This window comes from Lates calcarifer, linkage group LG12 (genome assembly GCF_001640805.2).
Source record: "Lates calcarifer isolate ASB-BC8 linkage group LG12, TLL_Latcal_v3, whole genome shotgun sequence".
Taxonomy (NCBI): domain Eukaryota; kingdom Metazoa; phylum Chordata; class Actinopteri; family Centropomidae; genus Lates; species Lates calcarifer.
In genome coordinates, this window is record NC_066844.1 from 26386052 (window position 1) to 26410362 (window position 24311).

The window sequence follows — 24311 nt, forward strand, 5'->3', positions numbered from 1 at the left end:
TGACCACATATTGTCCCGAAATCGCTGCGCTACACCTCCTCTTCAGAGAGGGAATCCCGAGAGCGTCGATGTCCCAACATGTTCTTGTTTTCTGCGTCTAAACGTGGGAATCCACCGCTTTAACTTTTGTGCGTCTTAAAGCCGACTGATGAAATGCATGAGAAGTTATTTCTGAGTAATTACTGTACCGCTGAATCTGTTTACTTATTTAGAAGTCACTTATCGACGGGTAACGATTCGTTTAATGTGCAGTGGGACATGTTCTTAGTTTTCTCACTGCTTGTGCAGTTCTGACGCTCTAACTAATCAGAAAGCTTCATTATTAATATGTGAGCCTGCGGAGCAGACTCCTCACACTCAGACCATGAAGCTTCACCAGGCTGCAGCGTCAACCTGAGGCTTCTGACGAGGTGTAAATGAGGCCCCGGCGGCTCATCTCGCTCACCGCGAGGAGATTACACTAACCCACAGGTTAATGAGAACAGGTATGTGCGCGCGCCCGCCTCCCTCCTCCCTCTCCTCCTCCTCCCCCCTCACCTCCTCCTCCACGTTTTTATTGCCTGACTGTTATGCACGTCGCACCTGCGCTCGAGTACCCCGGAGCGGACCCCCGTCCTGCGCCCCCATTCAGCCGCGGATGGCTGTAGGAAGTGGTGCATTCACGGCCCTTTGTGTTGCAACCTGGACCGTAATCTGTTTTGCAACTGAAAAAAACATCCGAGGTAAAACTCTAACGCGGCGTTCAGGACCCCCACCTTGGCTTTCTAGTAGCACCCCCTCTACACACACACACACATCCACCTCTTAGTAACTGTGACACAATAAAAGCGAGCGGGGTAGCTTTTCACGACGCATAATGTGTTCTGCAAAAAGAGTTAGCGCGGAGTAAACAAACTGCGACCTGACTCTGTGAAGGAGATTAGATCAGATAATACATAAGAAGTAACAGATTACCTGAACACATCTTTTAGAAGCTAAAGGATTCAATTAAAAACCCAAATCCCCACAAAAAGTAAATTCTAATAAGCGTATAGAGTCTAAGCCACCGTCAGAGCAAATAAAAGTGCAGCATTATCACATGTATAGAACTGTTAGCACACTGCCATGAGAGATTTGTAGAAATAAAGTCACTGTAGATTCATTGTAAAGTTCCTTCAGGAACAATATGAAATTACAAACCACAGTCTTGAGACTTAACAGAAGCATTATTGAGGTAAGGAATATATTTTTTAAACAATATTAAATAATAACTAGTTTGGTAGAAACCTTCATAATCATATTTAATTATGAGCCTATTACTCTGAGCTAACAGTCTTTAAAACTCCAACCACCTCCACCTTTCCACCCAGCATGAGCTCACGGTCCCATTTTATAAGAGACCGTTTTTTCCTACATTATCAGCTCACAATGAAAAAGTTACCCCCCACCCCTTCATTCCTTCACCCCTCATGACTGCTGTGTGTGTGTGTGTGTGTGGGGGGGGGGGGGGGGGTTGACTCTTAATGGATTCTGGAAGAGAAAGCATCCTGAAGGTGGGGAGGGAGCAGAGGGCTGGAGAAAGAGAGGGACAGAAGGGTCATCACGGCTCCTTTGTGATGGGATGGATAGAAGAGAGGGAGGAGGAAAGGAGAGGGAGGAGAGGAGGTGGCTGAGCAGGGGGCAATAAACTTTGCTACAGATGAGGGTCAGGGAGGTGCAGAGGTGCTGCAGAGGTCCTGGGAGCTGTTTTCTTCTTTAAAGTTATGTTCATATATGTCTGAACTGCATGTCAGCATTTCAGATTGGGTGTGTTTTCCAGCCAGTTTAAGTGATTTCAACCAAATAGTACATTTCTGAAGAGGCCTGATTTGTTTAAGTGACAAACTGTAGCTTGTTAAATGGTACTTTAAGTTACGAGGTGCAGGTTTTGTGAGGCGTTGTCGAGTATTCATGTTTCATTTTTAAAAAGTGCCGTATCGCATTTTCTCTGATGGGTTCAACCAGTCAGAGGTAAAATAAATCAACCATCCACAGCACGGCCATTTTAATTAATTCCAAATATGAACCCACTGCGCTCTGACACACATCTTTTAAACACACGGAAAGAACAGTGTGAAGGGTTTATTCATCTGATGGACTGGACACAGCAGTGTTGTGGCGGTGTAGTTTGAGTTTTCTACTGTCTTGTTGTAACAACTACTTACTCTCTCTCTCTCTCTCTCTACACACACACACACACACACATAAGGAGCAGCATGGAGGAAGCAGTCCCACTGGGGTTTTGTCCCTGTCTGTGGTCTATGGGTTCAAAGCTTCTTGCATGGGGAGGAGAGCCCTTAAACAGCATATTAAGCAGGAGTTAATTATATGCCAACCTAAGTGACAAAGGAAAAGAAAAGCCTCGCTTTGAATGGCAAGACAAGAAAAGAGAAAAGTCATTATGCTGCCCACTTCTTTGCATTTGAAAAACTCTTCTTATTTTGGCATTTCCATTTGTAACTCTGCAGCGGAGTGGAGAGAGTCGACAGCACTATCAGAGCATCAGTGTATCTAACTTTTTAAAATCAGACTTTAACACAAACCTGTTTAAGACTGTAGTTTAGAAATACATGTGCATGCACACACTCACTCTCTAATTTTGTGAAAAAGAAACAGTGGTCAGTTTTGCATTACAATCACCTCGGCCTGAGGCAGGAGGCGAAGACACTGTTTCAAAAAGGTCCAAAATGTTTAAAGTAAAGACTGAGTGAAGGTCTCTGTGCTTTAGCTCTGAAATTTATATCATTGTGTTGGAGAAGGAGTTCAGTCAGAGTCAACAAACACAGCAATGGTTTCCTCTACAGAGCATAGCCTACCTGGTTTCTTTCAGTTTCTGCACCTCATTTTGAGGGCGACAGTTTGAATGTAGTTTAACATGACGGCCGCTGATGTGTGAATACCTCAAGCTGGTGCACCTGAAGTGTGTATGGACCTAAAGTAGCTGTAACATTTAATGTTTCTTGCACAAATATTTCCCCAAAAGTCACCATAAAATTATGAATTGAAAGCTGTGACTCTATCAGCTGCCCCTCCTGTCAAACACTCCATCTAACCCTGCTGTGTGGAGATTCAGCTATTGTTTCAAATCACCGATCTGGACATGCCAGATTGCAAATCAGTAGTCCGTCAGGAGAACTTCCCCTCGCCTTGGAGCGAATGAGTCAACGTTAACATGACTGCCAGGCTGTAGCGGCTGCCGTGAGTCTACTGTGCCATGCCACAACACCACAATGCCAATATAGTCTAAGCACACTGGGGCCCCTGAACCAAAACGAGCCAACGCTGTAAAAAGTAATGGTAGTGGTGCCATGTTAAAAAGTTAGTGTAAATCAGCTTCTCACCAAATACAGCAGATTCAATGACAGTGATAACACAACGAGGTGTTTTACAAAGACAAGTCAGAGTCTGTTAATATTTCAGTGTCATGTCGTTCACTGTGGGCGTGTTCAATTCATCATGAAGTTTTACAGGTTTGCTTGCAGACAGTTTAACTTGTAGTTTGGTTTGTTAAAAGTGGGAATCAACTAGTTTAACTACCTGGTGAGGGTTCACCTGGCAGATCTAGGCACTGTTTGTATGGTTACAGTTAGAGGCTACATTGTCAGTTGTTCTTAAAATGAAAGGACAGATTCACTATTTTTCAAGTGCGTCTTAAATACACAGACACTGAAAAATCAAATCATTCCTCCTGTTCATACAGATCTCTAAAAGATCTCTTCTTGCAGTTTCAATCTAAGTGTAAGTTTATATGAAATTACAAAGAGGCTTCAGGAGTCATGTAAGCATCTAGTTTATTAAATCAAGTTGATATCTTTCAAAGTTACATTTATTTGTGTATAAAATTCCCTTTGTGATTCCCTGCACAGTGTTTCTCTGTTGAGCTCTGGTGAAGGATCGAGAGAAAAGTCTGTAACTTCAGAGGATCCCCACTTCAATTGTTAAACTCGAGTGGCTGAATCCCTGTGTTTACTTCAAATAAGCTTTTAATACATTTCTGCAGTGAAGGATGGAGGGAAGATTTTGTTTTCCATAACTCAGTAATAACTGGAGAAATCATTATAGCAAGAAGAGGCTGTTTCAGTGTTTATAGGGGCATCTGAATATTGTTTTGAGACAGGCTTGAAAAATTGTGAATAACTTAATATTTACAGTAGTGGTGATCTAATTACTCATCATTAATTTTATTTATAAATCTGTTTACTTTGTAGCTGTGTAGTTGAAGTGAGTGAACAGCAGTGATTGTCTGGCAGAGGGATACTTCATGGCATCCTGTGATAAATCATATCAGTGTTTAAAGGGATGAGGAGGGGGGAAAAAAAGCTGCTGTTACACAAACTTCTGTTTATTTATTCTGTCTTTTCTCTAATTTTGACTTCAGTCTGAGGGAAAATCACTCTTTGGTTGCACTGCTCATAACTCATTTCCACACCACCATATCCTGTGATGTGGGGTTACAAATAGACATGACTTCATTTTCAGGAGTCACAAGCCCAAAAGATTGGGAACCACTCGTATAGTATCAGATGAAACAGTGCCATGGATGTGAACTTTTTCTCCCACTTTTCCCACCAGTCACTTATATGATGTGTTTTAAAGCATGTATGTGATGTTGATAATATTTTACAAGCGAGATTTTTGTAGTTTTTGTTTCTTACAGCATTCAACAGCCTACGGTGCCAATGCCCACTGACCACAGAGAGCCCGTCCAGGCACTGATGTCACCAACAGCAGCCATTTTTAACACCACTTCATCCACTTATTTAATGTAGCAGCCTGTAGCAGATCACTGTAGCTCATAACAGGCTGCCATGACAGGCAGGCCTAAATCACATACATAACAAGGGGTTTTCCAATCAGCCTGTGGGAAAAGGAACAATTATTTTGGATTAATATCTTCTGTTTGGCCAGTTGGTTTGACTTTCAGTAATTCTGAACTGAATTATGCCTGATTACAATTATGCAGAATAAATAGCACAGGGGGTGGTAAGCTATGTAGGAGGTTCTGTATTCAAGTTATGCTACGAGTCTTCATTTGAAGTAAATGAAATAGAAATACAGTATGATCTGTGCTTGTTCTCAGGCAGTACTGCACTCTATTGGAGGAAAGGAGTCACTGCATTAATCCACCAGACAGAAACAAATGTCCAGCAGAACGGTCTTTATACCAGTGTCTTATTTTATGGATGCGTTTGAAAAATGAAAATTACAAGGATATCACATGAGCCTAAAACAAATCTCCTTGAAATATAAAATGTGTAGATAATGGCTTATTACAGTGATCTGAGTGGTATCTGTGAATGCTGTAATAAACACAAAACTACATCACTTTCCAACAACAGACATAAAAAAAAGTTTGACAAGCATTCTGCATCCATCCCAAACTGAACAGGTTTATTCATAAACTGGTAAAATATAGCACATTTGTATAAAAATGTAGAAAATTGTACACAAAATATAACACTTGGCTTTCGTCTATTATAGTTAATGCTACTATTATAGCTTTCTGTTGCTAAAGGTGATATTCTTTTGCCAGCAAAAAAGTCAGAATGTAGGATGACAGTTACAAAAAAACACACACACACACATAGAAAGCAACATCCATAAAGTTCATTAATATAAAAAGATAATTTTATACAAAAACATCTCATACATTCTAAAGAACAGCACTATCAGTCAATGTTGCTTATTGCTAGTGTTAGTGTTGTGTTAAAATAGACTATTTGTGCATCTTTTTCTCAGTCATTTTAAGGTGTCTTTGGTAGGTTGTACACTTATTTTCCAAAATGAGGAAATGTTCATTCCTGCTAATGCTCAGTAACACTTTGAAGTGACGTTACTAATTAATTCTGAAAAGTCACATAAAATGCCTCAGCAATACTTTCATATGGCCTCGTTGAGTAAATGTGCTCAGATGTGTTCTTCAATGACTATTTAAAAATACTGTGATAATTGTTTATTCTTGTCAAAATGAGGTTCATGTGAATAGTCACAAGAGACGGAGACCTTTCCACACAGTGCTGTAGTCAGTGCAAAGCCACAGTGTAAAATTATTTCTCCTGCCAAGAGCTGCATCCTTCTTTCGTATGATACAGCTCAACAGTCGCACAAAAGTACCTCAGTGTACCTATACAATACGTATTTTACTACAGTGGTAGCAAGTGATAAAATTCCTGCTTCTTTATCCTGATTTATTCTTGCAGATTTTTCCAAATAACTCCTCTTTGGGATTAGAGCCAAAGTGCAGAAGCACTGTGCTGTGAGTGTACCTTAGTTTCTCAAATATAGGCAGCTATAACTGATCTGGTGACTAAATACAAACCAGCTGACTCAGGTTTCATTAACATAGCCGTCATCCTCAGCTGAGTCATGTACAAGTCGTGGGTCTGTTTAATGATCGAAGGCATTACGTTACATTTTGTAATGTGTTGTGTAATTGTTGCACACGTATGATATTTGCGCTTTACTCGTTATCCCCCATGTATGTACCTTAGAAAGAGCAAGGCACTTTCTGTTTTGCACTTATAAACACCACTGAAAAATCTACACAGCTGCTTTAGGAACACTTACAGTAAACACATGGAGTGCAAACTCTCTGTCTGGAAAGGCAATTACAACATAATTTGAAACACCAAAGATACAAACAAGTCCTGAGTGTCTGTGTGTAGGCTATGTGTACGTCTGTGTCTGCATTTGCGCATGTGTGGGAATACTGTGTGTGTCTGCATTTGTGCATGTGTGGAAATACTGATATGCCACTGGTACAGAGTGTGATGTTCATGACAAGGAGGAAATCCCTAGCAATACAGATTAATATTTAGTAGCACCGAGAAATTATTTCTCAATCACTGAAAGCATCTCTCTCTCATCCTTTCGAACAACCGTCTTACTAACTCCCACCTGAACATTGGCCTTCAGAGTCCACGCAGTCTATCACGAGACAGGGGATGATTCATCCAATGCCTCATTGTCATATACACAACATATATAAATGTATGTAAAACGTATTTACATGTATCCTTCTCTGCTCCACTGTTGCCACAGCCCCATGTGACTGGAATGCCTGTTTGGAAAAAGTTCAGTATCAGTTTCATATCAGGCATATAACTCTGTGTCTAAGGCACAGAAAGATACAGAGTACCGAGGCAGTGAGGGAAGAATACAGCAAGGGAGATTGATCAGGCACCTTTGGTTTTAAGGTTCAGGGTGGCGATTCAGAAATTTGTGATGGGGACCACATTAGTAGCCTAGTCTCAATTTGCAGCCACAACCCTTTACGACCTATCGTCATTCGTGTTGCATGGGTATCTAGTAGCAACAGACTTCTTGCCTGTTCAGGATCCTGGCTCGAACAAGGGATAATGTGTTGAATTTATGTATAAAGGCTTATGGGTATGTATAAAACAGTCCAGACTAATGATCCATTACATGAAATGTTCCATTCAAAAGCTTGTCTGTCTTACCCTAACTGACCTTTCTTGAAATGTTCAGGGAAAAAATCACTATAGGCAATAGGACTTTAAACCCTGGGCTGATTATACTAAGACCTTGCCAAGGCCTCAGTTTGATTGTTAGTTTGAACATATGCTGAGCTGCCCGAGTACTGTCTTCTAAGACAGTGTGTTCAGGTATTTATTCTCCCCAGCCAGCGAGGTAAGCATGGACGTCATGTCACCAACAGCCATGTTGGACAGGCCTGAGCCTGCAGCTAGGCTGACAGAAGTCTGAGGGGTGGTGAGGCGGGATGAGGCCTGGGAGGAAGATCCCGGCTGACCCTGGAGGGGATTGTTGACCGGGCTGAACGAGGAAGACTCGGCATCATCAATGATGGAGGTGAAGTCTATGCGAGCATTGTCCAGGTCCAGGTTTTCTAAGGCGTTGGAGATGGGGCCGGACTCAGGATAGGGAGCCATTGGTGCAGACTTAGAGCCTCCTGCTGGATCCAGGTTGGATGCCATACTATGCTGCTGGTTGATACAAGGCCCATTCTGGGGGTCCATGTGTTTCTCCATATCCATGTTGATTTGACCCGAGTAGTAGATGTTGTTGTTATTGGAAGGAGAAAACATTTCATTCTGTGGGTGTTGTGGATGCTGGACTGGAGGCAATCTGACCCCTCGTCTGGGGCTGGAAGTGGAGTGAACAGGGCTCAGGTGGGGTGGGCTGCCCAGGTAGCCTCCTCCTACCTGTGACAGGCTGTTCTGGCGGCTGAGAGGTTTCCGTCCCTGAGGAGGCCTAGGGACCACCATCTCCTGGCCATAGCATGAGCCTGGAAGACCTGTCAGCTGCTGGTCTTTAGGTGTCACGGAGCTGGGTGCTCGGCTGTGGGCCGGAGGGCTCATGACCAGGTTCTGGTTGGGGTAGGAAGGATAGGGTTGGTTGGAATAAAGATTCTGGTTTTGGTGCTGTGGACTGTGCTGCATCATCGCTGTCTGGCTGCTCATATCCATATTGTCAGAGAGAGAAGGTGGTTTTATTCCACTGTGCTGCTGCTGTTGTTGCTGTTCTTGTTGCTGCTCCCACATGAGTGCTTGCTGGGACTGTACATAGTTCCTGACCATCATTTCCTTCACCTGCATCATGGGGGTTTCTGACCTCTGCCCATCTGAAAGAGCAGACCCAGCACAGCCCAAACTCAAGCCCCCTCCACTGGGGTAAGAGTTTTGGTTCTGCCCTTGAAAGTCACAACTGGGATTGTCCGAGTTCCTCATCATAATCTGGCCTGTCTGTTGCGGGTAACCCTGAGTCTGCTGGAGGAGCATCCGCTGCTGTTGGAGCTTAGCACTTTGACAGGCATCTCTGCCCCCCATCCCAGGGTGGAACTGCTGCTCAGGCTTGATGTTGAGTTTGTGGGTTCCATCAGGACTGTTATAGAGGCCTGTCTGATTGTTGAAGTGGGCCTGTGTCTGCTGAGGCTGCAGGGTGGGATCTGAGTATTGCATTCCTCGCTGGTTCTGGAGAGCATGGTTGGAAGTTTGGACTTGGCTATGGGTGTCACTCCAAGGGCCTCCAGCGTCACCACCCTGACCTACGCTGGGATAATGGGGACCCGAGGGACTGAGCTGACAAGTGCTCATACTGTACTCAGCCTGTTGGAGAAGTGTATTGGATATGCCCTCTGGGTGGATAGGCCTTGCCTGGCCCATTGGGTTTCCACCAGCCCTGGAAGTAACTTCCCCTCCCTGGTTCTGGTAGTGCCCCTGCATGTATCCCTGGTCTGGACAGCTCAGAGAGTCATGGCTTGGGGACAGCTGGTTTGAAAGAGGACCTCCACCTCCAACTCCTCCAAGAGTTTGATGCTGGTTCTGGTATCCCATAAAGCTTCTTTCTCCAGGGGGCATCATCATAGTACGATCCCTGCCATCAACAGGAGCAAGGTGTGGCTCCATACCCATAGCCTCCATCATTACATTCTCTGTAATGCTTGGCGGCCGAGGGGAGTACATGTGGCGGGCCAGACTGGTGTCAGAGCCACGGTGTTGCAGTGCATTCCTTCGGCTCATCATGGCTACATTATTAAGGCTATTGAAGCGCTTCGAGAGAGCTTGTGGATCTGCTGCTGATCGAACTGGGTCACTGGCTCGTCTGCTGTTGTTGCCCGGAGCCTGGTGAGGGTAGATGACACCAGTACCATACTCTGTGTTGGCACTGTGCCTACGTGGACCACCTTGTTGAAGGAAGGGAGGCAGAGGTTGGCCCTGGTACTCACTCAAAACACCTCCTCTTCTCCCTGGAGTTCCTGGCTGCTCCATATTGGGTAGAGGAGTAGGTGGTGGCCCACCAGTTGCTGCAGCATATTTTGCCTTTAGGCTGTACTGCTGGGCAGGTGTTAAATTAGGAAGACCTGGCAATCCTCCTCCTCCTCCAGGACATGGAGCTCCTCTGCGATTGGTCTCAGGGGAGAGGGGGTCTCCTCCACTCTGCTCTGGGCCAAGGAGGTGACATCCTCCCCCTCCTGTTCCTCCCATTTGTGAGACCTCACTGGAGCGCCGGCTGGACAGGTAAGGAGACACCATGGAGGAGCGACGGCTGACGGTGTAGGCAGAGCTCAGACTGCTGGTGCCACTTCCTCTCCTGTCATTAGTAGAACAGCCAATCGTAGTACCGCCTCCTAACTCATGGTTAGACAGCTCCATAACACGTCGATTTGAGAGGAGCGGAGAAGGTGCACACATTCCCATATTCTCCCCTGTACCTGAAAATGTACATCAAAGAGGAAAGAGCTCAGAGGTGGTTCATCGATACAAAACAAAAAAGTTTATTTTGATTTGATTTACAATTCTAATGTCCCATCCAAACAATCCCTGAACCAACATCGTCCTTCAGCTTAGTAGAAAAATTCTGTTTTGTGCAACAGTTTGCATTTCAACGTCAATCTATATATGCAGTGTCATCATAAACCTTACCAGGAAGTGTTGGTAGCTTGTTGCTGGCACAGCGGCCTGGGCGGGGTAGGCCTGCGGATTTGCTTCAGCTTGTCAATCTTCAGGTTCTCCAGTCTCTTCAAAGCCTGTGCTGACATTCCCAGTGCTCCCCCTACACTCCCTGGCTCCCCTCCTCCTCCTCCTCCTCCCCCTGCCACTCCATCCTCCAGTGCTGTGAGATCCTCCAAGCTGCCTGCTGCATTCAGGTTCATCTCTACCCCACTGTCATTGTTGTTGGCGCTCCCCAGTGGAGAACGTTCGCTACTACAGGATGACTGACCACCAGGACTTGGTTGGGATTTCTGAAAGAAGCTGATATAATGTATTGTCATGTATACTCACCTATACTTAAAATTACTGACAACCCTTCAAATGACAGTTAAGTATATGTGATTTGTACCAAATGGGCTAAACTCACCAGAGCAGTCTCAGGAGCCAGCAGTTTGCAGTCCTCCCTGCGTGTCTCCTCTTTCTCCAGCAGCAGTTCAGAGTTCTGGCCTCCGGGGGTCATAGCTGAGCCAGGGGGTCGAGGGCCTGTGTCTCCACGATGCTTCTTGGTGATGTGGGCTTCAGGGCCGTGCACTGTCTTCACATGTTTACGCAGAGAGCTTGGATCTGTGTACCGCTTAGTGCATCCAGGGATCTTACAGACATACGGTTTCTGCAGAAGAGCAAGGTGTCAGTGTCAGTACACTGAACATTGTGTGTGTGTGCAGATAAAATGATTCTGCTATTTTTCATGTACACTACAGTACCTCATTGGAGTGAGTTCGGTTCTGGTGCTTGGCCCGGTCTGAAGCATTGGAGAAGGCCTTGTTGCAGCCTTCATGTTCACACACGTATGGTTTCTCCCCAGTGTGAGAGCGCAGGTGGGTCTTCAAATTTTCCAGACGAGAGTAGGCCTTGTTACAGCCTTCAAACTAAAACAGAAAAATATATAGTCAGTATGTATAGCCGGTGAAGAAAACACCTTCCAAAAGTCTAAAATAATCAGACAAGAGACTGAAGATTGACTCACAGTGCACTTGTGTGGCTTCTCTCCTGTGTGTCTGCGCATATGAACCACCAGCATGTACTGGGCTTTGAAAGGCCTCTGTTCTCGAGAGCACTCCTGCCAGTGACACACAAACTCCTTCTTTTCTCCATGGATGTGCTCATTGTTGATGTGCTGCAGAGCAAACAGATGAACAGGGAGACACATCGATAATCATGGTGGTATACTGTAGATATCTTTACTAAAATGCTTAAATGCTTTTTCCCTCTGTTTCCCTGCAGTAGATCGGTATTTCTTACATGAACTAGCTGGTCTTGTGTGTCAAATTCCTTGTTGCAGCTTTCCCAGTGACAGTTAGTTTCATAGACGGCCTCTGGCTCAGGTTTCCCATCCTCTTTGTCCAACTCATCTCTGCCATCCAGTAAACCCAGGAGAGGGTCCTGATGTGCACAAACCAAAAAAATTGTTGCAGTTTTAAAACAAAGTACTGTTCAAACAGATATAGGGCCACATTTGCCTTATATTACATATTAGATATCAGCCAGTCATGTTGTCCACAGCTGATCTGATGATTTTCTAACTACAGCCACATAAAAACAGACTGTAAAATCTGCAACATGTGTCTTTGTACAAGATGCAGTGTAAAATCTTTGGCAAGAAAGTTGACATATTTTGAAATAATACTTGCAGTATGTATCAAAAGTACTAAAACACACTTGCCAAGAGAAACTCTGGACCTCCACCTACTGTTCTTGACTCCAGTTCATTTTGACATCAGACAAAAGCTTCTCTATTCCTGCGAGATTGTTTGACAGATCTAAGGCCCAAAACTAAAATGTAAATGTGGAAAGGGGTGAAACAACTTTCATATTTTGAGAATAAGACCCATACTGTACCTGAGTGCCAGTGGAGGAAGGACTGGCCACATCTCCCTCTGACCTCTCCTCCAGGCTCTTCACATTCATGCCATCCATCACACCTCCCAGCCCTGGCTCTGTTTTCAGCTACAAAACAACACACACATCATGCTGTATCACATCTGTCTTACACAGTCTCTTTCTATCCCTCATCAGCATTCACTTTCATACAACTGACACAGGTTTTAATTCTCCCTATCATAGACCTGTCTTAGCTCCCTGTTCCCACGTCCCATCCCTCCTCTGCCAGCTGTCAGTAACAGAAGGTGCACTAATACTGAAGTGAAGTGAGTGAGAGAGCTGTCTTACATGTCCGTGCTTGGGTGGAACATGGAGCCGAGGATTGTGGGGCGGTAAGCGGGAAGCTTGGCAGGGGCCTGGTGTGTGTCCGCCCAGGGGTGTCCCCCCGCCTCCACCATACATGGAGCCTTGTTGCCTGGACTGGCAGTTTATGTTGCTGGAATAACCCAGAGACGGACTGCGGCAGAACAGAAGAGACAGCTTTGAGACCTTTCTGATCTATGCCTGTTGATTCAAATCCATTGTTGATCTTGATATATAGACAAGAGAAATATCTGACCTCATGGCGCTCACAGAGAGATGGCCGTAGGAGCTGGCTCCGTTAGGGTTGCAACGAGAGTTGACAAAGGCCACTAAGGAGTTGGGTGATGTCCGGATTACTGTCTGCAGGTCCACACTGGCATCAGACAGAGGAGAGATGGACAGAGCTCTCTTTTTACTCAGCTTCAGCATGGAACGAGGTGTGGAGAACCTTGAGCCTGGAGAGGGCAGACGATGACATGAGCGGGAGGGTTAGATTTGACGATGTAGTTGAATTTAAATTTATCCATATGTGAGTGTTTCCTTACCAGTCACCTGACCCGATCTGGTCAGAGCTGGGCTGAGCCTGGCAGAAGTTATGATGAGAGGACATCATGTTGTTCTGGTTACAGTAGGGGGTGCTATTCCCACCTGTAAGGCATTAAGGACACAGAGAGAGATCAACATTAACATCTCTCAAGTTGTGGAGCAGACAGATAGTAATACTGAGTGGTTGAGGACTTCTTCCATCTAGGTTGACACACAACAGTCAGATGTGTGCATTTCAAGCTCATTTCTAATGACAAGTGATGAACAGAGACAGTTCACTGTCCTGGGAGGTCTAGACTAGAGTCTATACTCTTTTGTCTTATTTTTATTTCTGTCTTTTAGAGAAAATGATATAAACTAATAAAAACCAGCAAGGAGTAAAAAGAAGTGTGTCAAGGAAAAGACATCTGGAATCACTAGCTCTATATAGTACAACATATTATTATGTAAAAGTCACAGTAAGCAGATGGCATCTGTAAAGTATTTATATTTAGACCTACTATTCACTATTTACATATTCATTGTTTACAGGGTCTATTTTTCATCTCTAGTTCATCTTAGGTGAACTGAATAATTTTGATATGTCCAAACTGCTGTTTATCCACAGTTCACACTGTAGAGTAACAGACACATTTATGTCTCAGCAGAACAATTAGTCCACTTCTGGTTGTTGATCTTTCCTATTGTAGAGAACCTGATAGTTTCTGTGTCTTGCTCAGTCTCTCAGGTATCTTAAAGCCCAAATCAGAAGCAGCTGTGAGAATCAGGAGGTGTAAGAGATACTCTGACTCACTCTCTGTGGGCGGCATGCCCCGGTGGCCCATCATACTGTGGGGTGGTGGGGCCTGAGGGGGCCTCATGTATTGATCCATGCAGTGGCCAATCCCCTGTCCTGGTCCTGATCCATGAGTCATGCTGGGAGTCATGGGATTATACATAGCTCGGCAGTCCTGGGGAGGGCCGTTGAGGAGCGGGGCACGCATCGAAGATACATCACTGTAGGGAGACTGGTCTGATGGGACTAGGCTGCAAACAAGAAACACATGTATTATAAATATTAATAAAATACACATAAATCAATATGAAAAATGGCCACTGAAAAAAGTTGTGATGGGAGCTGTAGAAATAACAGAACATAGTACGTCTCATACAGCACATCTGTCACGTCTCTTTAAAATTCCTCCTCCTCTGTTCCTGAAAATCAGTCGTTCAAGGCTCAAAACATTGAACTTTTCTAATGTAATAAAAGTTTCAAGTTAAATTTTAAAAGGTTAACAGTGTTGTAGGTCAGTGAGAGGCAGAAAACATAGTTATAGTAATATTTTGAAAGAATATTTGATTTGAAAATACAAATGACAAAGCTTTTAAAAACACAGCTTTGTGTAGAAGCTGAAGTATTTACAGCAGCAGGTAGAGTTGTTTTAGAGGCGGTAGCCTGAAAAAGAGCACCGCCTGAGGATCTGGAAAAAAACAAAACAGATTCCCTTCTTCTCTCTAATCTGTTGTGATGTCTCCCTCTCACCAGTAGATGGCGTATAGCCCTTATCTTGCTCTACACTGTGGAAACTTACTCATCTGGGTTTTCCCCTTTCCAAACTAGAAGTGAAGCTTCATTGGAACTTTCCAGTCCTCTTGTGAATTTCAATGTATTCTCTGACCTTTCCTCAGTCTCGCTGCTTATAGTTCAGAGTCGGTCTCCTCCGTTCTTCTCCTCTTTCTCTCTCTTCTTCTTGCTCCTCTCCTAAAGGGGCAGACTTCATCTATCCACCTTTTCCTAAGTCGCCCTTTCAGTTCTTTAATTCTTTCACCACGATGTGTATTCCACACAGAAGCTTAATCTGTCCTCTCTAATCCACTGTGCCGGTCCCCCCCTGAATTTACCTCCCTCCTATTCTCAGTCCTTTCTCCCTTTCTCTTCTCTCATTCATCCCTTCTGTTCTACTTCTCTGTTTCTCTCTCTCTCTCTCTCTACCCCCTCTGTCACTTCTATCTCTTTCTATCTCCTCTTCCTTTCTCCCTCCTCCTCCTCTTCCTGCTCCTCTGTCTTTCTCTGTCCTGCACAGCCACCTTTCTCTCCAGCTCTCTCCGCTGTTCCCTCGCTCTGGGTAACCTGAGCGGGGCGCGAGGCAGTCATGCAGAGCGCAGCAAGGCCTGGTCAGCCTGTAATTAGCAGCTGTCAGAGAGAGGCCGAGTCCACCCGCAACCTGGGTGGCATGAGGAAGGGAGGGGAGGGGGAGTGGGGGGAGGAGTGAGGGGCTGAGCTAGCACTGTGTCCACAACAATTGCAGTGGGACCTGGGATTCTGTGCCCTCATAATATCCCTGTGTTAAAATAGGAACGGTTTCTGGTCCTTCAAGATGGATATAATTTCTACTTTCTAGAGAGCGGGTGCTTTCTTGATAAAAAGAAAGACATTTGGGCAAAAAGAGATGAGATGGATAGTAGTCCTAAGTTCAAAAATACACCAACACCCTGTGTCTTGTTTTCTAAAATGTGTATGTAAACAGAAATATAATGAATATATATATATATTACTCTTAGCAAACAGCAGTTCAGCTTGGTGAATGTGCCCAGTTCACCAAAGCCTTGTTGTCACTGTGAGCTTGTCAGGGTTGATACCTTCATGTCTGCACACAGACCAAAACCTGTGCTCACTGACCGTATATGGCAACCAGCGCTATTGCTGGAGATGCTGCACAGAAGAGAGAGATAAAATTAAATAAACAGCCAGATAATCTGCCAGGCCTTTATCAATATTACCATTATCAGTTGTTTCATGGATGCTGACTGATAACATTAAAAAATGTGGCACAGAAATGCCAAGAGTTTTCAAACTTAGGAAACAGCAAGGCTAGCTGTTTCCCTCTGTTTCCAGTCTTTATGCTAAGCTAAGCTAACCATGCCCTCACTCCAGCTCCTGACTGAACACAGACACGAGAGTGGTATCAACCCTCTCGTCTTACCCTCAGAAAGAAAGCAAAGCAGCACATTTCCTTTACGTTTCTCTTCTGTAAAATAGTTGTGGCTTGCACCATGACAAATCGAGGTTAAAGTGCAGCCACAGAGTAATGACTGAGGACCTAGTGCAGGCTAACTGCCGTCTTACCCTCTGGAGGGCTGGCCGGGTGAAGTCTCATAGTGATACAGCCCCTGGTGTGGCTGCATGTCCACTGGCATTGGAGCTCCGAGACCTACTGCTCCCCTTACACCCTGGACCTGAAACACAGAGACGAGGACACCGTTAGAGTGAGGAGAGGAAATCCAAACAAACCCAACCCAACCCAACCAAACTAAACTAAACTAAACTCCACCAGAAAGAAAAGCCAAAGAGACAAAAAACAATTGTGGTTTGGAAAAAAGACTATGTAGGATGTTAATAACAAACCCAACCAAACTAAGCAAAACAGTTCAAGGGCAGAGTAAGCGCTCTGTGAAAAGAGTCATACTTATTTTAAAGCTGGCACAGCATACTAAATCCAGGACCTACGTTAAAGTAGAACGGTTAAAAACTCAGTGGTAATAAAATAAATTAGACACGTTATAAAACTATTTAAAGTTAAAATTAACAACACTGAAAAAACAAAAAGCCCTGCACTTAAAATTTACTGACAATGAGTAAAATACAAAAGGAATGTGTTAAAGCATTAGTAGATTTATATTTTGTAGATGCAGGTGCTAAACCTGCTTCAGTCCATTCTATTTGTTCTATTAGTTTATGTTTGGAATATAAAATCTGTAAAACTTTTCATTGCTGCAGTCCGTCAAAAAGTGGATAAAACTTTAACATTTCCCAAAAATATGTAATGGAAAAATATGGAAACAACAACAACCCATGGATAATCTGTGCGTAACGCTATGAGGAAGTGTTTGCAGGTGAACTGGAGGCAATCTCCATAAATATTTAATATGACTTAAGGTGCAGTTGAACAGTGGTTCAAGTGTAAATTTCAGTCTGAGAATTAGGAGGTTGTTTATGTATTTTTACCGATGTGCTTTGAGAGTCTGTAAAAGTCTTTGACAGGACAAAGAATAAAGAACTAGGTGACTGTATACACTATAGAGACTTTAAAGGCGAGTCATGTGACGGCACTGATGTGCCCTGACACACTCCTACAGATTACACAAAACCTTGTGACACAAACTGTGGGCTTGGCTTTAATCTCTCTGTTAAACTGTGTTCTGCTCCTCAAAAAGCTGCCGCACCTGCCCACCCTGGAAAACGAGTGATCAGCGTGGAAAAGACGCACAGGGGAAGAAAATCTGTGTTTCACCATGAAGCTTAAAAAGACAAACAGTTGAGGGATGCTGGTACCAAAAACAGATTAAACTGAGAGCAGAACAGAGCAGCCTTTTGTATGAAACTCATATTGAGACGATATCTTTCAACAGGAGTGTATGCGTAAGGTAATTCTAGCTGAGAGATCTCAGGAACAAGCACCTGCTCATTACAGCCAACCACATCAGTGCAAGTACTAATAGTCGGAACTGAGGATTCTTACATGTTTACAGAGGTAATTAAGACCAAAAGAATTACTACACACACTAATGTCACAGCCTCCACAGGTGGAGAGAGGCTAAAAATAATTGTGTTAATGCGTCTTTATTGCTGCAATTTCTTTCTTTCATAATTTTCAAATTTGACTTTTCTGACATCACGTTGTTTAACTCTGCCTTGCAGTCCTTGTCATGCATGTGGAATCAGAATATCACATCGCTGTTGTCCATGTGACAAGTGTTCAGACCCAGTCTGGGAAAGCTGCTGTCCGCTGCAGATGAAAGCTCTGTGGTTTGAGTGTAGCAGGTTGCCAGGCCTGTTATGTAGTAGCACAAGTGTTAAAAGGGCAGTGGGGACCTATTTAAGCCCACGAGCCACTGGGGGGGATTTGGTACGCAAAGTTAGCCGGTGGCTAAATGATGTGGGCGGTCCGAGGCTAATTGCACGTATTCAGCACCAGCTCTGCATGTGTGTATGATAATTAGCCTGAAGTGCTAAATAGAGATCTCAGCGAGCACCTCAGCTGTCCAGAACTAATAAATACCAAGAAGGGGGTCCTCAGACAGCCTGACACACACACACACTCACACACCTGTCAGTCTCGCCAGGGGGTAGCATAATAATCCAGTGGCCACCAAGTCTACAGAGAGTGTGTGTGTGTGTGTGTGACAGAGTGTTACTGTGAATATACCAGAAGCAGTTTGTTCTGTGTAAGCCCAGTGGCAGGTGTGTGTGAGAGGAGAGTTTTGGAGACAAGTGTATTTCTAGCACAGTGTGTGTGTGTGTGTGTGTGTGTGTGTGTGTGTGTGTGTGTGTGTGTGTGTGTGTGGAGAGAGTGTGTCTGACGTGATAAATGGTGGCGGATCTCAGAGTAAGAGTGAATAATGTATGAGAGCACCTTAAGCAAGCTGGAACTTTTTTGTGAAATATGTTTGTTTGTATGTGATTCTCCTGGGAGCAAAGCGAGTGTGTGTGTGTGTGTGTGTGTGTGAGTGAGTGTGTGTGTTACTGTTGTAGCTCTATGCACACACACTCGACTGTGTTGGTTTTTTTAATTTACAACAGCAAATATGAAATAATATCTGTATGAAAATGTAGCAGCTCTTAAACTTCATGTTGTATATTTCACGAGCTTTTTATCATAAATATCTCTGAATATTTATATATCTACCGTTTGAAATAATATCAGTATCTGTTGTTTCTGTGAAAATGAAACACGTCATGGTTTACCACTGAGGCATTAAACTTTTACATACAAGAAAGAAGACATCATATATATTTTCATATACTCACTGATGATTTTTAGGTCGTGAAAAAAACTTTGTGCCACTCAGCGTTATAGAACGAAACAAGTCCCATGTATAAAAACATAAAATGAATGTGTATATATATGCTTCTATATCTGCACCTGTATGTGTAGACGTATGGATTTATGTTCTGTGATGCGTATTATTTACGTATAGATGGATGATTTTATACATGGCTGGTGCTGACACAGGTGTCGTGGCATTGTGCTATTTTAGGTCAATATTTTGTGAGAAACTCTGAGGGAGTTTTGCTCCCCGGTGTAATTTGTGGTGCTGGGTTTGAGAGGGATGGGGCAGCAGCATATTAAAAACCCCAAGGCCATAAATCAAACGGCTAACTAAACAAGCCTGCTCTGCTGCGGCACGGCGAGCTGGGCAGGGACCAAGGAGCTGAGGATGAGGACAGGAAGTCCAGCCACTTTCTACACCCAAAACCTCCCCATTCAAACACTCCAGGTTCACTAACCCTGCAACATCACCACCCCAGACAAACAAGCCACACCTAACAGCCAGACATCTCTCATCCTGCACCTGAACATCAACCACACACAGGACTGTGATCACACTGTGGTGCAACTAACAAATCATTTCCAAATGAATTTCACTGTTAATGTGACAATAAATAACAATAATAATAACTTCTCACAGCCCAAAGTTGATTAAATAATCAAATAAATGACTACTAGTGTACCTACTAACGTAACTTCAGATTTTTTAAAGCATAGTTCAGTTTGAGGTACTGTGCTTTGTTTCCAGACTGAGATAAACTCATGGAAGTGTGTTTTATGATCCTGGATTGTGATATTAGCTGAGCTTTCCTCAATTACTGGATATTTTTAAACAAGCCCAAGACGTCCTGACTGTGGTTTATCGTAATTAATTTCCATCCCGCCTTACCTACTCAGTCACCGAACCAACACGGCTTACCACCAATAAATAAAAAATGGGTTTGTATCCTTAATGGACCATTACTCATTCACTGTCAGAAATCCAACCACTGCACTGTAAAGACCCACCATTCAGCAAAAACTAAAACTAAATACAAGAGCAGATCTGGTTCTGGCTGCTCTGTGAAGTGGATCAAACATTAACAGATTTATGTAGTATGAGAGAACACATCCCTCTAATGGATTAAAATTTGAATCTGTTAGCAGTAAAAATAAAGTAATACTGCTACAGCCTTACTTGGTCTGGTATGACCATTAGCTTATTGTGGCTAATGTTAGCAAACTTTAGGAAGATGATGACCTACAATGGACATTTTGCTGATAACTCTTCTCCTGCAACATTTTTATTTAAAAGTAAATGTTAAACATGGCGTAAGGACAAGTCAGTGAACGTCTGTTGCACAGTAAAATCTACCCAAAGTTTTCTGACTCTAGCTAAAATGAGTCTCTGTATTCTCCTGGTCAGAGCAGACCACACACTGAAAGTGAGTGTGTCAACGTAGTCTCACATTAAGCAACCAATTCCCCTTTAATATCTAAACTGACAGGAGAATGTCTCCCTGAGTATGATCAGTGCTTTCTGGTGACACTAAAGTGAGCAACACCATAAACTTCACAGATGTTTTACTCATTGCAGGGCTTTGACTTAACTTCAATTCGTATTTGTCCCTCTAAACCCAGTTCTCAGGTGACGGTTTGTATTTGTGGTATACAAAGAGAAACATTGTTTAGTCTTGCACAGTTTGGCCATTTGCGACATTCCCATAAAGCGTCGGTCCTCCTCCCTCTGAGGAAGTCTCCAGAGAGGACAGACATTTCCACAGGTCACTGGTCGTGTCAGACAAAAGACCTGATCCGGCCCTGCTCCACTCTGCTTCTACACTGCTCTTCTCTTGGGTGTAACATTAAACTGGGGCTCACACATGCCCCCCCCCCGTTCCCTCCCCAGCCAATGTAAAAAGTGGCATTTACTGACAGCCCCTCTCCTCTTAGCCTCATTTCTCCTCTTGTGAACATATACAGTATGTGTGTTTGTGTGTGTGTGTGGATAATCTGTTACTTAGACAGCATTTACACACACACACACACAACAGCCTGAATAAAACATGAACACATGTCTGTGGACTATACTGTGTAGTGTAAACACCCATCTGAAAGTATTTTGTCTCTCACCCCCACCCTCTCCCTCGTTCCCTACGTTCATCCCCTCATTCTGTCTTTTCCATGGCTCTGTGTCGCTATCTCTGGCTATCTCCTGCTCCCTCCTCTCCCCCGCTGCCTCCACCCTCTCCCTCATTCCCTCTCTCCCGGCTCATTCCTGCTCTTGCGACCTCTGCCTCGCCCCTCCCCCTCCTGGCGGAGCTGCAGTCGAGGTGGGTGTTCTCTGGCTGTTATGACTTGAGAGACGATAATGGCAGCTATAATGTAGCCAGCCGTTCCTGATGTGGCTGGGCTTGTGGGAGATTCTGTTGTGTTAGGGCTGGAGACGGAGCGAAGGAGAGAGGGGTGGGCGGGGGGGGGATGAAGGCGGGGCTCGGGCCCTCAGCCAACCACAGTCCAGATTCTGCCTCATTTTCTTTTTCATTTTTTCCCCTCCTCCGTCTCTCTCTCTCCTCACCCACCGACGTTTTCTAGCCCAGTTGTTTTCCTTCAGTGGTAAACTTTGTTTTTAAATTCTGGCTTTGTTTTTCTAACCCCCCCACCCAACACAGACTCTCCTCCTTCCCTGCCTCTCTCCCCCCACTCACCCTCCCCTGTGTTTTTTACCCCTTTTACCCACACTCTGTGAATTCCTTACAGCTGCTGTAATGTGATGGGGGCCAATGGTGTGACCACTGAAAGGCCACAGGGCCGGAGACATCACTGTAATGTACAATAAGCCCTACTCACTGACCTGCTGCAGGGAAGATTAATGTCATATCTACTTATGAACAACCATTCTGAGTTTGATTTAAACAGCTTTCATCCCTGTTAAGCCTCAGACTGACATTTTCACAAGATACAGAACAAAGATAAGCATTATTGTGACAAGGAAACAAGTGGCAAGCAGCTATTTACTGTAGTGGAATTATGGATGGGCAACAATTTAATATTATAGCTCAGTGACTCAGTGATATTGTATTATGATGATACAATCATATTATGAAACTCTGTTCCCTGCAAACTGGGATTTACTGTAGTCTAATGCACAACTGAACTCCTGCACTGTCAGCGCTGACTTTATAGAAAAGTCATGGTTTCTGTCACCAGATTTTGAACAACAGAGGTGCAGACTTTGTTATTGAAGGATTTGATTTATACTTTTTGAGGAGTTCTTTCTGATGTAGAGTGTGACCGTGGTTCACAGGACCTTGCATTCATTAATTTGGCCATTTTGTGTATGATTTTACATACATATGTGAATTCTACAATATAGTAGCCTTCTGCATGCTGCCTCATTTTTTTAAATTAAATAAATCAGAATATCTTTTGCTTTCCAAGTCAGAGGTCATTAGATAAAAACAGAAACATAGAGAATTCATGAAATAGAATAGAAAGCTAATAAAGGTTAATCAGTGTAACAGATGAGTGATGTTATGTCAGTAAAAATATGGCTCCCTCCCCAAACTTCCCTCCCTCACAAGACAAAAATACTACTAATGATGTTTAGTTCAAGAGTGTAAGACTCTAAACGTGTTAATGTGGTCTCCGTGTTGAGAAAGAAGAATCCCTGAAGCCCTAAACTGATGTTTACTAGACTAGCGCTGTGGTTTAATACAGTCAACACTGTAACCCTGCTTTCAACCCCACTGATTCACACCTCACATATCCCTGTACTGTAAACTGTGGGCTGAGGAAGCTGCGGTGCTGACGTCTCACTGCTGGGGTTCTCACCTTGTCGAAATGGCAGAATGAAATGTTGATCCCTTGTTGCTACACCACCGGAGTGACTGATGACAGACGTCAGGGCACTACAGGGCTCGAGCGCGGCACCTCAATCTGACTACAAACAGTAGGAGCTGAGCTAAACCGAGCGCTGTATAAAAGAGCTGAGCAGACGCAGCAGATAACACATGAGACTTAAGTGAAGTTTTTTGAAGTTAAGGTGAGTTGGAAGCCATGTTCCTGTTGAACATGATGAAAACTGTCAGTAAAGCAGCAGCTGCAGAGAGTAACAAAGACAGTAAATACAATGACAAAGAGCTAGTTTTGGTGCAGAAAGCACCGTCATTACTCATGCTCCTTTGTAGTCACATGTTCAGTAACACACAGCATTAGCAGCGCGGTCATGATTACTGTTTTACCACCTTCGAAACTGTTGGCTTGATCAGTCGGTGACTTGATAGTGTTTGCTTTAGGATTAGGAGTGGTTCACCTCTCCTTGTTTTCATTTGCCTGTACAAGCAGAGTTTTGTACGGCCAGCCACAGAGCAGCTTCCCTTTCTCAGAGGCATTTAGATGTTTAACGTTTTTCAGGTTAAGGATTTCATGAGGAGGACAGACGTGGTGTTACCAGCTCGTATGAGTGTGTTTCCTTCCTCTCCAGTCTCCCCCATAACTTGCTGTTCCTTGACTCCTCCACAATCCCACATTTTCTCTGTCCTCTCTCCAGGCCACCCACCCGCCATCCTGCACATACCTGTGGTTTCCTGTACCCCGCTCCTCTCCTCCCTCCCTCCTCTCTCTTTACCTCCACTCTCTTTCCCTCCCCCCAAACACACACCTTTCTCTCTCTTCTGTCTAACATGTAACATCTAACTTGTCTTTCCCTCTTCTACTTCTTCGACTTCTGCGTGTCGGTGTATCAGGTACGTAACGCTCCAACCACAAATATTCCTTTGAACTCCTTTTAAGGAGGAGAGCCAGAGGAAAGAGGGGGAGGGGGAAAAAGAGGGAGAGAAGGATGGATGGATAAAGCAGATGAGGAGAGGTTGATTCACACAGCTGGCTCCCAGCTGTAGACCGAGGCAGCGCGCAGTACTGCTCCGTCTATAAACAACTGGGAGCCCAACCCCCATTTTCAAGAAAAAGCGAACAGAGCTTCGTCATCGTAAATCCAGCTCAGCACTCCTCTTCACCTTCCCCAGCGCTCCTGAACGTCACCCAGCTGCTTGTTGCTCTTTTCCTCCCATCCTCTCGGCGGCTCTACGTCATTTTCTCTCCTGGCTTTTGTCCACTCTACTCATCACTGCTCAGGCTGTACTGTCAGTCTGGAAGTTAAAGTACAAATCAAGGCCTTGTAAATCTTCTCCAGTCAATCATCTCCCTGACACCAGTAAAAAGAAAATGTCTTGTGCAGAAACTCACTGGAGCTGGCTGCTACACTGAAATGGGGACCCGCACCAGGGAACAAAAACCAGAT

The 24311-nt window shown here is 44.2% G+C and overlaps 1 protein-coding gene and 1 long non-coding RNA gene across 2 annotated transcripts in view; one reads left to right on the forward strand and one right to left on the reverse strand.

Annotated features, from left to right (window-relative positions):
* Positions 1–24311, forward strand: part of LOC108884831 (uncharacterized) — a 70164-nt gene that overhangs the window by 29256 nt on the left and 16597 nt on the right. The window lies entirely within an intron of this gene.
* The window catches only part of gli1 (GLI family zinc finger 1), a 45452-nt gene continuing 26522 nt past the window's right edge, over positions 5382–24311 (reverse strand). Inside the window, 13 exon segments of the mRNA XM_051074281.1 lie at positions 5382–10210; positions 10422–10461; positions 10463–10741; positions 10858–11100; positions 11195–11359; positions 11458–11607; positions 11733–11873; positions 12330–12437; positions 12660–12828; positions 12931–13130; positions 13222–13322; positions 14014–14246; positions 16327–16436. Of these exon segments, the coding sequence (XP_050930238.1) occupies positions 7626–10210; positions 10422–10461; positions 10463–10741; positions 10858–11100; positions 11195–11359; positions 11458–11607; positions 11733–11873; positions 12330–12437; positions 12660–12828; positions 12931–13130; positions 13222–13322; positions 14014–14246; positions 16327–16397 (4485 nt within the window). The 5' untranslated portion in view covers positions 16398–16436 and the 3' untranslated portion in view covers positions 5382–7625.